This window comes from Salvia splendens, chromosome 6 (assembly GCF_004379255.2).
Source record: "Salvia splendens isolate huo1 chromosome 6, SspV2, whole genome shotgun sequence".
In the NCBI taxonomy this organism is placed as follows: Eukaryota; Viridiplantae; Streptophyta; class Magnoliopsida; order Lamiales; family Lamiaceae; genus Salvia; species Salvia splendens.
Window position 1 is genome coordinate 6,983,091 of NC_056037.1, and position 13,727 is coordinate 6,996,817.

A 13,727-nucleotide genomic window follows, 5' to 3' on the forward strand; every position below is an offset into this window, starting at 1 on the left:
TTTTCTAGATTTTAGATCTTTGTATTAGTGAATTCCTGCGTTACTATTTCTGTTTATTCTATTCTTACTGCATTAAAGAATTGAAGGAGTTTTACCAACGACTTCTAAGCACCTTATGATTCATGAATTAATAATTTTATGTAACTTAAAATACATGTACAAGACTTCTCCTACATTTATCAAATACAAATGCAATTTTATCACGATTATAACGAAATCATAATTGCATGTGTTCACACGAAGAAAAGTTGCACTAAAACGTTAAATTGTAAGTGTCTTTGTAATTAAACTTGTGTTATAATGTGGTTTATTGTTGTGCTATAATAACCTAGCTAATGTTAATGTGCAACTTCTACATTTGAATATAATATCAAGGGTTCTCTCAAATTCTATATGGAAATCAATTTCTTTTTCCTTTTAAATTACATGTAACTTTTTTAATTTAAATTATTTTTTTACAAAATATATACTATCAAATCTAACTATTCTAACGGAATCCTAATTGCATGGTATCATATCAAAAGCTAAAAAATGATACTAGTATAATAACAATGATGTTTTTTTGGTGTGATGATAATATTAGTATATTTCTTAATAAAATGATACCGAGTTCGATACATAATTATTAATTCAATAGAGAAAATGATACTAATTAGTTTGATATAAAATGATATTAAATATAAGTAAGAATGATATCGCTCATCAATATTGAAAATGAATCAAATGATAAGGAATCCAATACAAAATAATGTAAATACAAGTAAGAATATATTGTTCAATAAAGAAAATAATATTGATTATTGAAAAGTAACAATGATACTACTCAATAGAAAAAATTGATACTTAGTTCGATACAAAATAATATTGAATGTAAGTACGAATGATAATCTTCAATATGAAAAATGATACTGAGTTGAGTGTAGAACTAATTTTAAATGTAGAACACAGGAATTATAATACGAAAGTCATTATTCGATATCACTGCTAGGATCTTTTAGAGAGAATGAGAGCTAGAATGTGGTTATTTTCAAAATAAGAAAGAAAATTTGAATGAGGCTCCTTTTCATTCAAAAAATTGAAAATCGACTATATTTTGAAGAAACAAATTTTAATGAGGGGGCGATTTTTTTCTTTTCACATAATATCCAAATGGAAATAAGAGACGAATTGAAACAACCTCCAAACTTTGGACAAGGGTTCTGCCAAATATCTCGAAACTTTTTAAAGACATTCAAAAAAATAAATTGTTATAGACATCACATATATATAACCATAAAATTGCTAGAAAGAGAGGTAACAGCAAGATAAAACAAAATTATGTAACTTTGCACAATGCAATCAGAAACTCCTCCAAACAAAAGAATTATACAAATTTCAACACTAACAATGAACATTCACTATCCAATAATAAATTTGGGTAAGCATTTCTCGGCCAATTTCAGTCAAGATTGCAGAGGACAACCGACACTTGGGACTCAAAAGGGCACGTCTTCTCTGCCGATGCAAGAGGCGAAGACCGGCTGTGTTAGGTAGCGGTCGAGGAGTTCATCGTACATTTCCACCTTCAAGCCATTATCCGATGATTGATCCACGATCCTTGTTCCCTAGACAGAGGCTTGCGTTTTAAGATAGTTGTCTTCTGATCTTTGTGGCGATTCCCTCCGAATCAGCTGCATTATATCTTGCACAACTTCAGACATTGGTGGCCGGAACTCCGGCTCCACCTGCAGACGGAGAAGAAACGTGTTATGGATGCGACATAGATTAGTAAGAGACGTGTTATCAATATAACCACAAGACTTATATGAGATGCTGCACAATGCTGCAATAACTGCATAAATTCTAAAGAAAATGGCTAAACAAGACGACGAGAAAAACGCAAACCCACCAGAATACAACGGGAGATTATGTCGGCAAAGTGCGAAATTGACTTCACAGGGTATCTACCGGTCAGAGCATGATCAACCATATTCGACAAGGCATCTATGTCATGAAGCTGAGGAATGGCCCATCTAACGAGAAATTGTTCCCCTCGAGCACGTGAGCTGATCATTATTCTAAGAATGAGAAGCAACATGACCAGACACCGACACAACATCAAAAATCAACTTCATGCCCTAATATATTACCTGTCGTACGACATTCTTCCGGTCAAGAGTTCTAGCATCACCACTCCAAAGCTGTATACGTCACTCTTTGTAGTGTATACACCCGATTCAAACTCAGGGGCACCATAGCCGTAGGTAGTGAGAAGCTGTCCCGACAACTGAACAGTAAGAGAAAAAGTCAATAGCAAGCAAGGTAAACTGAATTTTAAGATAATAAAGGAATTCAATTCTACAAGGAAAGCAAAACAAGATTTGACAAGGATAATTGGCAGTTGACAAATTGGTCAGGCCACGTCGTCATTTGTCAAAAAATGGAGAAGGGAAACAAATGCAAATTCACTTGGTAAGGCAATCAAACACCAAGAGTTGTTATTACCTGACTTACAGCTCCGGATAGAATCAACGGAGCCAAACCACAATCAGAGACGAGGACAGCAAGTTCGTCATCCAGGAGCACATTAGCAGACTTGAAATTTCTGTGAATTATGGGTGGTTCACAGACCTCGTGCAGATACCTACAAACATAAGTCACAAAGTTCCGAGTTCACATTTTATCCGTTAAAATAATAACAAAATCTGCATTTAAATCACATACTCTAATGCTCGCGCAGCCCCGAGAGCCATCCTGATGCGAGTGTTCCACGAGAGTTTACTCTTGAATTCGTCTTCTGAGTGCAAAGCGTCATGCAGAGTTCCACTAGCACAATACTCGTAAATGAGCAGTCGTTGTCCGTGCTCGGAGCAGTAACCCATGAGCTCGACCACATTAGCATGGCGGATCCTATCAAGACTGTTAACCAGCTCAATAAATTGCTCATCCTTCAGTTGGTTCGCCACTCTCTTGTCCAGTTTTTTTATTGCAAGCAACTACAGAAACACAAACACACGAAGCATTAGTGGCCTATTTCTGAGTAACAGACAAGAATGTATAAATGAGTTATCCGAAATCATACCCTTCCATCAGGTAGTTCTGCCCTGTAAACATTTCCCAGCATTCCACTCCCGATAAGATTTTCTTGTGAAAAGCTACTTGTGTACTGCTGAAGAACTGCTATTGAATAAACCCTGACAGATGTTGTGGGAAATAGCCCGGTCGAAGGCCTGATTTCGTTTGCTTGAGGTGGATTAACAATGACTTTCTCTGAAGGAGGTGCAGGAGGCGGAGGCGGAGGTGGGGGTGGTGGGGGTGGCGGTGGCGGTGGAGGAATGTCAATGTCAAATCTGCTCAGGTCTATATCATAAGGATTCCTTGCCGGTGGTTCGCTACTCATTGCTTTCTTATTCACCTCTTCTTCAGCTCGTGGTTTGGGTATCGCGCCGACTGCTCGTTGCGGCTGATTTTCCTCCTTTTTCCTCACAGGAGCAATCAATGGAGCGACAGGGGGAGCTGTTTGTAATTAAAAAAAACTGTCATTTGTCATCACAAAAAAGGCAATTCGGGAGATCAGAAAAGAGTGTGAAAGACCCCCCACCTTTCTCCACATCGTGGCTCGGTAGGATCAACGGACCACTGTCTCTCGGATTCTCCCGGGCGCCCGAGTACGGAGCTATTTCGTGCCTCTTCCGTGATCGGTACGTTTCTTGTCTTTCCCTGATGCACCTCGGCATGAGAAGCAGGACTGCTAATAGCAATATTATGAATGAGAGCACGGCAGCAATGGATATCCATACGATTCTCTTTGTGCTCGAAGACTTTTTGGAGCCTCCCGAGTTTAAATCTCTCGAAGACGGGCCATCAGCCTGCTTCGTTGGTCGTTGCCCAGATGTGGGAGGCGGCTTCTGGTCAGAATCTGGCCCGGGAAAAAATGGAAGTGCCGACGGCGATGGTGTCCCTGAGGTTGTCGTCGGAGGAGACAACGGAGCGGTACTTGAATTGAATGGATTTCCATCACCCCTGCATGTCAAAAAGAAAATCAGCAAGCTCATGTATCAATCTAAAATATATACTCTAATAAGTTGTAGAAAGAGAGAATTTGCAATTTCAACGCTGCAATACGTTTCATATAAGAAAAAACTATACCAAAGCATAGTAATATGCATCAATAAAGCTCGAAAAAACACAAGTGTGTATGATATAACAAAGATAAGACAGAAAGAAAACTAGAAAATTTTGGACCTACCTGAAAGTGGGCAAGTTCAACAGCTTTGGTGGTATAGGTCCAGAAAAAGAATTGTTTTGTACATTTCTGAGAGTGAGAGAGAAATCAGAAGGTGAAATTGATTAAAACATAAAACTAGCATAAATGACAAGGTTGAGGATAGTACAAATCTCTAAGGGGAAGATCCTGCAAAACATCAAGAGTTCCGGAGAGCTGATTTTGCTGCAAATGACTGTCAATGCAATGTCAGTTTCCTTCACTTGAAATAAAAAGACAGGCATTCTACTGAGGCAACTTACAGAGTAGTCAGAAGTGACAAATTACTCATTGAAGGCGGCAGCTCCCCGCTCAAACTGTTAGAGGACATGTCTCTGCACAAACGACGAATGTTACTATGAGCTATCAACATCATGATACTACTATAACATCGGTACAAAATCATGGCAATTGGATCCATACAAATTAACCAAAACTGTAAGGCCTGCAAATGCATCGGGGATTTCTCCGCTTAGTTGGTTGTTGTTAAGGGACCTGAAATAGATAGCGAATAAATAAGCACTGAAAAGCTTATTTAAGAATCAAGAGTCAATTCACAAAACAAGGCAGTGGAGACAGGAGAGAAATGCATACATAGCTGACAGTTGACTCAGGGACGACAAAGAACTCGGTATGCTTCCTGTTAGCTTATTATCTGAAAGAAAACTGCCAAAGGTAAAGAGAGAGCATCATGTCTCGGTTAAATATGCTTCTTGAATAAACCATACGAGACAAGTTATTGTAAATTAAGTTCGACTAATTCATACATCGTAACCAGTGTAGGGGGTAACTCAGGAATGCTACCACCAATAAGGTTGTTGCTCAGTGTTCTGCCATAACATAAAGCCAGTGTTATTCCAAAAGTCGAGAGAGACCGAGGTATAGAATCTAGTACATTTGATAGTCTTTGAGTGATAAACTTACATAGATTTTAGAGAAGTAAATCCTCCAAGGGTATCCCCCAACTCTCCGTTCAAGCCAGCCCCAGTCAGTGTTCTACAAAAGATGGTATGCGTATTTAGTTCGATGAAAAAACACAATCATTCAATTTCAAGAAAATGTCCATACATTGAACTTATGGAGGATGTGTCGTCACAGGTGACACCTTGCCACTGTAAGCCACCACCGCAAGGGTCTCCACCACTAGCAACCCATCCTGGGAGACGGGGTGATCCCAACGCAACGTAGAAGCCATTGATAGCAGCAACTGTCACAGTATATCACAAACACATTAATCATCTCCAACTCACACTAAAGAGAGAAGAAAACAATGCAGCTCTAGCAATCAAAAGATGGAAGAAACAACACTTCATACGATTAAAAAAACAAGCTAAGATAAGACAATAACAGCTTATTCATCCAACCTCAAGGCAAAACTGTTAAAGTAGATTACAAACACATTAAACATCTCCCACTCACAGGAAAACGAGACAAAAAAATGCAACTCTACTGACAAGAGAACACCAGCTCATTTATCCAACCTCAAGAAAGTGCACTTTCAAGCAGCATCCCCCATTAAAACCAACTGCAATTAAATCTTTCAGTTACTAAAAAAGGTGATTAAACACTTCAAATCCAAGTTTCCGATAAAAGCTTCCCACAGCCGAAAACCAAATTGCTAGAAATGCAACATTTTCAAGCAGCATCTCTCATTAAAGCCAACTGCAATTAAATCTTTCAGTTACAAAAAAAGGTGATTAAACACTTCAAATCCAAGTTTCCGATAAAAGCTTCCCACAGCCAAAACCAAATTGCTAGAAATGCAACACTTTCAAGCAGCATCTCTCATTAAAACCAAATGTAATCAAATCTGAAGTTATCAAAAAAAAGGTAAACACAACAATCAATTCCCCCAATCCAACATTCTCACACAAACAAAAGCATTTAATAAACGCAGAAAAAACTTTATTTTCCGACTCACCATCACTAGGATTGGTGTACCCCTGAGAAGTCCAGATCGCGAAAACGAGAGCAAATCCCACCACGATCTCGAAACTGAAACAACTCACAACAGATCTGTTTTTCCCAACCATTGATCCAAAACACCACCCCTCTTCGTCAATCTACTCTTCCTCAAGATTATTACTCTGCATAGCCAATACATAAAACACCTCCGAATCTGCAACGATAACAAAAACCCAATTAAAAAAAGAAGCCCCAGAATCAGAGCGAAAAAATGCAGCTCACATAAACCACCACGAAATCAAACAGAAAACGCCCAAAAAAGAGGAAGCAATTTCCACAGCATTCTAGAAAAGTTTGAGAGATGTGATTAGTTGATTATGCTTAAGCTGATACGAAAACATCAGCTGGAATAATGATGACCGAATTAACTCCAAAGGAAAAAAACAATCATTTCTATTACTGAAAAACGTTTTAATTTTTTTAACTGCATGTGGGCATTAAGAAAAACTCAAGTACCACCAATTCAAGAATTCTGCAAAGCTCGTTTGTCACCAAAAAGAAATGGGACGAATTGGGCGTGAGTAAGTCAAGAGAGAAAGCAAGGCCGGACCTTTACAATTGCTGGAAATGTGGGAGAAAAGAGCTAAAAATGCATAAAAAGTGAGAGAGATGGAGATATAGAAACGCATCAAATCTCCTCACTTTTTTTCCCTCTCTCTAGAAAAATAAAGTGGAGTAGCAGAAGAAGAACCAGCTGCAAGATGAGGAGAGAGAGATAGTGAGGGTTAGAGGTCAGTGAAGTCGTGAGTAGACACACATAATTATGCACATCTACCACCACGCGCGCTTTGAAGCGCATGAAGTGCATGTGTTATTACACTGACAGATGACATGTTAGTTTGATGCATTAGCGGCTAATTGAGAGGATGGTGGAGCTCACGCGGTGATACAGCGCGTGATTTAAATTGTGGAGAAAAATGAGTATAAAATAGCCGCCATTGTAATAATTAGGGGTAAAAGGGCATTTCACACGAGAAATAGTTATCCTGCCTGTAGCCTACGCTAACACCCATATGCACTGAGTTTCCGTGTGTGCAGTTTTTAATATTAAAATATTCCTTTTATTGTTTATTTATTGGAGGAAATTTCGTACTACTATAATTTGTTTTATTATTCCTTCTCTATGAAATATCAGTATTTTCAATTTTTGAATAAATTGTGAGTTCAATTTCGGCGGCTCTTAATCATAGTAATGTGACATTATTGACCCTCAATGGCTGATTGCAAATGTTCGAATGAAACAGATGTGAATTTAGTTTTGATAAAGTATGTATTAGTTGTATAATTGGCATAAATGTGATACATATGAATGTTATTTATATTGAATATGAATTGGCGATTGGGCTAAATCCGTGATTCCGAAAAAGACGTAGCACTGAAAGAGGGCATCCGCAACGCGTCTCGTTGCGGTCCATATCTCGTCCCGGAGAGACGAAACGGTAGCGAGACAGCGTTGCGGGCTCCGTCTCATCCCCATCCCGTCCCGTAACTCGTCGCGGAGAGACACTTGGCGAGCTGTCTCGCCACGCGCGTTGGAGACGTGGCGAGCTGCGGTTCGTCCGTGACGCCCACTCGCCGGCCCGCGAGTGGGCGTCGTTTATTTCCGTTGAAAATGTATTTTTTATTATTTTTTTAAATTCAAAAAAAATTCAAAAAAAAATCCCAGAATTATACTAGTCGTTTATAGCCGTTTTTTACAAAAATTTATTTTTTTTTAATTTTTTTAAGCCCCCAATCACTTCTATAAATATCAAATCATTCTCACAGATTAATCCACAAAAAAACTCTCTATTCTCACTCAAACAATCTACATTCTTCATCTCAAAACATTATTCTTCTCCCAAATTAATCCATTCATGGATCCATTTGAGCAAATGCTTCGAATAATGGAAGAATCGCTAGCAGAAAATCGACGTCGGGAGGAGGAGGAAGCCGCGGGGCTAAATTTGGCAACTAGTAGACGCACGTGATCGCCATTAGAGGAGTTTTGAGATTTTGAATTTAGAGAGAGTGTGCGGAAGATTTTAAATTATGTACTCCCTCTGTCCCGCTTTAGGAGTCCCGGTTAAGTTGGGCACATGTTTTAAGAAAGTGTTTGAGTGTGCAATAAATAAATATTGTAGTGGATGTTGGGACCCACTTTTAATTGAGTGTGTAATAAATAAATGTTGTAATGAATGTTGGGACCCACTTTTAATTGAGTGTGTAATAAATAAATGTTGTAATGGATATTGTGACCCACTTTTAACATTTTTTTACTTACTTTGTAGACATTTTTTATATCCCAACTAGGACTCCTAAAGTGAGACGTCCGAAATTGATCAAACGGGACTCCTAAAGCGGGACAGGGGGAGTATTTTTTATTTTTTTTAGGATTTTATTATTGTGGTTTTTTTTTTAGAATTTTAAGTTGTAGTTTTATTTTATTTAATGAAGTATGTTTTTATTAATTGAATTTGTTGGAAATAAAAATAAAAAATGAAATTGAATGAATAGTTAAGGGATGGGATGATTAAGAGATGGAAGGTTGCAGGTGTTGTCTCTTAGTTAAGAGATTGGATGAAAAGTACAGTGGGGCTCATGAATAGTGAAGAGATGGGACAGTTAAGAGATGGATAAGAGACAGCGTTGCGGATGGCCTAAAACATTAATTAAAAATAAAATAAAAATATATTAGAATACAAAAACGAGTTTCAACTAATAAATCTAAGGCAAATAGATGGGGGGAATTCACAAAAAATGTGTTTCTATAAATCAATCATCCTAATAAAGAAATACTGAGTAAAAATTTAAAACAAGGAATTAATTAATTAATTAAAATAATAATGATAATATTATTAGGTTATTTTATTCGACACACGGATCTAAAAATTATCATGTCTCTATTGAGTCAACTTGACGAAGACACCAATAAGATAAAAATAGACCCAAGACAATTATTAGTAAAAAAACACGCCAAAACACTTAGGGCACCCGCAATGGGCGCCCGATGGCATGCCCGATGGCGTCCATCGTCCTCGGGTGCGGACGATGCTCATATTGTGGGTGCCCGCCATCGTTCCGCGCCCTACGTCGCGGACGATGGCGCGGACGATAGGCCTTCGTCCGCGACATCGGGCGCCCCATTGCGGGATCGGCGGACGATGGTCGCGGACGATGACACGCGTTTTTTTATTTTTTGTATAAATACCCCTACCCCACCTTCATTTGTAACGTTTCATTTCACGATTTCACTCTCGAAACTCACATTTTTATTATTACTATGAAATGGATTCAAGTCCCAAGAGTCCGATGTTTGGGGAGGCGCGTTGGCCGGGCACAGAACCCACCGAATATCGGCCGTTCGACGCCAACACGCAGTACGATCCCGAATTCAGCACGGAATCGTACGGTTTGTCTGACATGGAGCCGTCACCAAACCGACCCGTCGCCCCCTCCCGCCGCGCCGCCGAGGGCGAATATCTCCGGGGGTTGATCGATGAGCTGCGCCGGAAGTTGGGAATTGCGTAGATTAGCCAACTTGAACTGTGTAACTTTTATTTAATGAATGCAAACTTCGCCTGTTTTTAGTTAATCGTTGTGTTTTTTAATTTAGTTTGCATTACATATTTGAAAACATTTAAATTAATTAACAAAACAACAGTATAACATATAGGGCGCGCCTTAGAGCACCCCATTGCAGGTGGGGGTATGAGGATAAAACTGATGACGTGGCGCGCCTTAGGGCGCCCCATTGCTAATTGCCTTATATAGATTTAACTATAAATCTAATTTGAACAGTTATTTAAAATATAAAACAATATTTTTCTTGTAGTAAAAAAATCTAGCTAACTGTGGTAATTAGTCTCGAAACCAATAATATGAATTATTTATATATGAGTAAAAGGCACTTCCACTATGTCAATAAGGATAGGAAAAGGAATTTATTCCCTCTTTCAAGATTAAAAAGCTTTTCTTTTCAAAAGAGTCTTATATTTTTAACTTTACCATCTGCTAAGTCAAGGAAAGTAACATGGGATTTAGCTGTCTCTTTAAGACTTTAACCACCATAATTTTGGTCACAGTTAGTTGATGGGGATTGGAATCAACTTTAAACTTTAATTTCATATAAAATCCACTTTTCTCTTTTCTTATTTGTCAAATCCGACATTTTTAATAGTAGTTTTCTTGTTTTAGTTTGAGGTAATAGGATGTCGATTAACAATGACAGTCGGTTTAAATATTTATAATAGAGGCATATCTAAATCATTGTCAAAGTGAAATATGTAGTAAACTATGTGTCTATAAAATATCTAGTACTCTATATTTCTTTATGGGACCAACTACAATATGTTGACCTTAATTTCTACAATATGTGAAGTACAAGTTGTTTATGAAATCTATCTCATTGTATAATTTTATGGATAAATTTAATAAGTATCAACAACATTATTGGATCCAATCACAACAAATCTGATTTAATTCGTCATAACTTTTTCTGTTGAAGATTGACACACACTTATACGAGTCTTATACTATTATTATTTAGTTTAGATATATTAGGGATTTGCATATCTTTTTCTATATCTTTGTTTTTCTTGTTCATTAAGTCAGTAGCATTATAAATAGGAGTTATTGTTATCACTTTATTCAGTCAATCAATATATGAAATTATCATTCTTTTGGCTCAATTGAGTAGCACACAAGAACCATCTCCTAAGGTTGCCGACGAGGCTGATCTCGCGCTCAACCGCCCCATTTTGCCGTCCAAGTCACGACCCAACGTTGGGCGCTCGACAACGACGCAATCTCGTTTCTTGATTTTGTGTGGAAATCGACGTTAAGGAATTAGGTTCTTAACAACTGGTTTTGCTTCGTGGTTCCCACCTTGAGGACAAGGTGGATTTTAACCGTGGGGGAGTTGATACGAACCTTTATTATTATTATTTAGTTTAGATATTATAGGGATTTAGCATATCTTTTTCTATATCTTTATTTTATTGTTCATTAAGTCAGTAGCATTATAAATAGGATAGACTGTTATCTTTTTTATTCATTCAATCAATATATGAAATTATCATTCTTTTGGCTCAATTGAGTAGCAAACAAGAAACATCTCCTAAGGTTGCCGACGAGGCTAATCTCGCGCTCAACCGCCCATTTTTGTCGTCCAAGTCACGACCCAACGTTGGGCGCTCGACAACGACGACATCTCGTTTCTTGATTTTGTGTGGAAATCGACGTTAAGGAATTAGGTTCTTAACAACTGGTGCTTTCATCCCGTGCTCCTCCTTCGTCTTCGTCATCCATATTCCCTAAATAAATCACCAATATCAAAAAAAAAATCAGTCACAATACCTGCCCGATCACCTCCCACTGTCGAGCTTCACCGCCGCCGTTCAACGTCATCATGTTACGCAACTACACCGAAGTGGGGCGTTATGAACAACTATTCGATCAATTGGATGCCGCTATGTCCAGGTTGGAAACACGTTGTGACAAAATCGAACGGCGTAGGACAAACTTGCTTGCGTCTAAAGCAACGTATGCACAACAGTCGTGCTACGATTCCCGCAAAGAGATTCGTGCGCCTCCGCGGCCGGAGCCACCGCCTCATCAACCGCTAGACCCGATGTACTCACAGCTAACCACCCGCTATCCTCCCCACAGTCAGTCGCGGCCTAGAACACCTCCTTACACCTCTGGGTCGTCATCGTATTTCAGCCTAGATATGTACGGCCTGCAGCCGTATTCTTGTTCAGACCGGGAACAACCTGGAGTGCTCAGCGACTACTACGACCTGCCGCACGAGCGCTCTAATTCTAGCCGGTATTCCGTCCGACGGAATGCCTACCGGCCACCTGGAGAGCTCAACGACTACTACGAGCCGCCGCATGCACGCTCTAATTCCAGCTGGTATTCTGCCCGACAGAATGTCTACCGGCCTCCGCGCAACGCCTTCACCTCTAGGGATCAGTTCGCGGAGCAGGAACGACCACTCCGACAGCCACATTGCGCTCGCCAAAGCCCGAACTCGGGTTGGTCTTCACCAGAATCGCCCCAGCAGCCGTTTCTGCATGCGAAAAATCAGACTTGCTGGGATCTGCCCTCCCAAACGTCCGGTCGCCGTGTTGGAAAGATTCGCGCTCCCCCGTTGCCAGAACATCCGCCACAGCTGACTCCCCCAAACCTGTTGTGCCAGCAGCCCCAAAACCGGAACCAGCGCCCCACGTTCCCAAGCTCTCGTACCCCCACACGCCCGCAGCTCGTGCTCGACCAGAAGCCACCGCTATGGTCAGATCATCAGCTACAGCAGCCAAGTACAACATCGACTATTGAGCTTCCACCCTACGCCGCACCGAGCCCTTGCCGGCCCTTGTTATCGATGTCCGTAAAAGCTCCATTATGCGCCTCTCCTCGTCAACCGCAAGCCGGTGTCTCAAGCTCAAGGAAAAAGGAGTGGAAAATTGATTCGCACGATGGTGAAGAGAAGAGGGACGAGATGTTGATAGTACTTAATAATGTGTGGAATCAGAAAGAGATAAGGAATGAGAATGACTCTATTACCAAAAGAGAAGATGAGGTCAACAACACCTTTCTGAGGCTGATCGAGAAAGAGATGACACCTAAAGCTCTTGATTCTAGTTTGGAGTCGAAAGAAAAGGATTTACCTATGCATCCTGAAAAGCAGAGCAAAATCGCGAGGATGGACAATGCTGCTTTTGAGATACAAAAGTACAACCTTGAAGAGGAAAGGGAAGAGAAGAGGAGGTTATTTGAGGATGAGATTAGAGTCAAGACTGTAAAATTGGTTACGAAGAAGACCGCAATCCGCAACACAAAGAAAATATTGAAAAAGAGAGGGCAGTCTCGTGCGTTTGATCCAGGAGCCGTTGCCTCGCCGAAGCTTCTGCTTTCAACTCTCGTCCTTGGTTCGTGGTTCCCACCTTGAGGACAATGTGGATTTTAACCGTGGGAGAGTTGATACGAGTCTTATACTATTATTATTTAGTTTAGATATATTAGGGATTTGCATATCTTTTTCTATATCTTTGTTTTTCTTGTTCATTAAGTCAGTAGCATTATAAATAGGAGTTATTGTTATCACTTTATTCAGTCAATCAATATATGAAATTATCATTCTTTTGGCTCAATTGAGTAGCAAACAAGAAACATCTCCTAAGGTTGCCGACGAGGCTGATCTCGCGCTCAACCGCCCCTTTTTGCCGTCCAAGTCACGACCCAACGTTGGGCGCTCGACAACGACGCAATCTCATTTCTTGATTTTGTGTGGAAATTGACGTTAAGGAATTAGGTTCTTAACACACACACAGAATATGGAGTATTGATATGCCACATGTTTGTGACTTGTGAGGATCTATCAATTATAATTACCCGTCTCGTTTTCTCTTGTGCATTTCTCATTTTTTTTAAAGATCATTTTTCCTTTTATAATCGCTGTCACGTATTATTAAAATATTTTCTTGAAATAATTTCCTCTTATTTAAATAAATCAAATATGTTCTTAGTAACAATTTAT

General features: G+C 39.5%; 1 protein-coding gene across 4 annotated transcripts; it reads right to left on the reverse strand.

The window, feature by feature from the left end:
* Window positions 1–1,305: 1,305 nt before the first annotated feature.
* LOC121809473 (protein STRUBBELIG-RECEPTOR FAMILY 3-like) lies at window positions 1,306–6,922 on the reverse strand. 4 transcript variants are annotated; one of them, XM_042210117.1, is made up of 17 exons: window positions 6,759–6,922; window positions 6,165–6,362; window positions 5,312–5,450; window positions 5,168–5,239; window positions 5,011–5,073; window positions 4,838–4,909; window positions 4,667–4,738; window positions 4,507–4,578; window positions 4,374–4,439; window positions 4,229–4,294; window positions 3,581–4,002; window positions 3,062–3,495; window positions 2,704–2,975; window positions 2,485–2,623; window positions 2,130–2,266; window positions 1,889–2,012; window positions 1,306–1,724 (listed from the first exon to the last, which is right to left on the reverse strand). In XM_042210117.1, the coding sequence occupies exons 2-17, from the start codon at window positions 6,274–6,276 to the stop codon at window positions 1,605–1,607; spliced, it is 2,382 nt and encodes a 793-aa protein (XP_042066051.1). In that variant the 5' UTR covers window positions 6,277–6,362; window positions 6,759–6,922; the 3' UTR covers window positions 1,306–1,604. The 4 variants fall into 4 exon arrangements, with proteins under 4 accessions (XP_042066051.1, XP_042066048.1, XP_042066049.1 ...); XM_042210114.1 differs by having other exon boundaries at window positions 1,889–2,057; XM_042210115.1 differs by having other exon boundaries at window positions 1,889–2,057; window positions 6,665–6,922.
* Window positions 6,923–13,727: the final 6,805 nt, after the last annotated feature.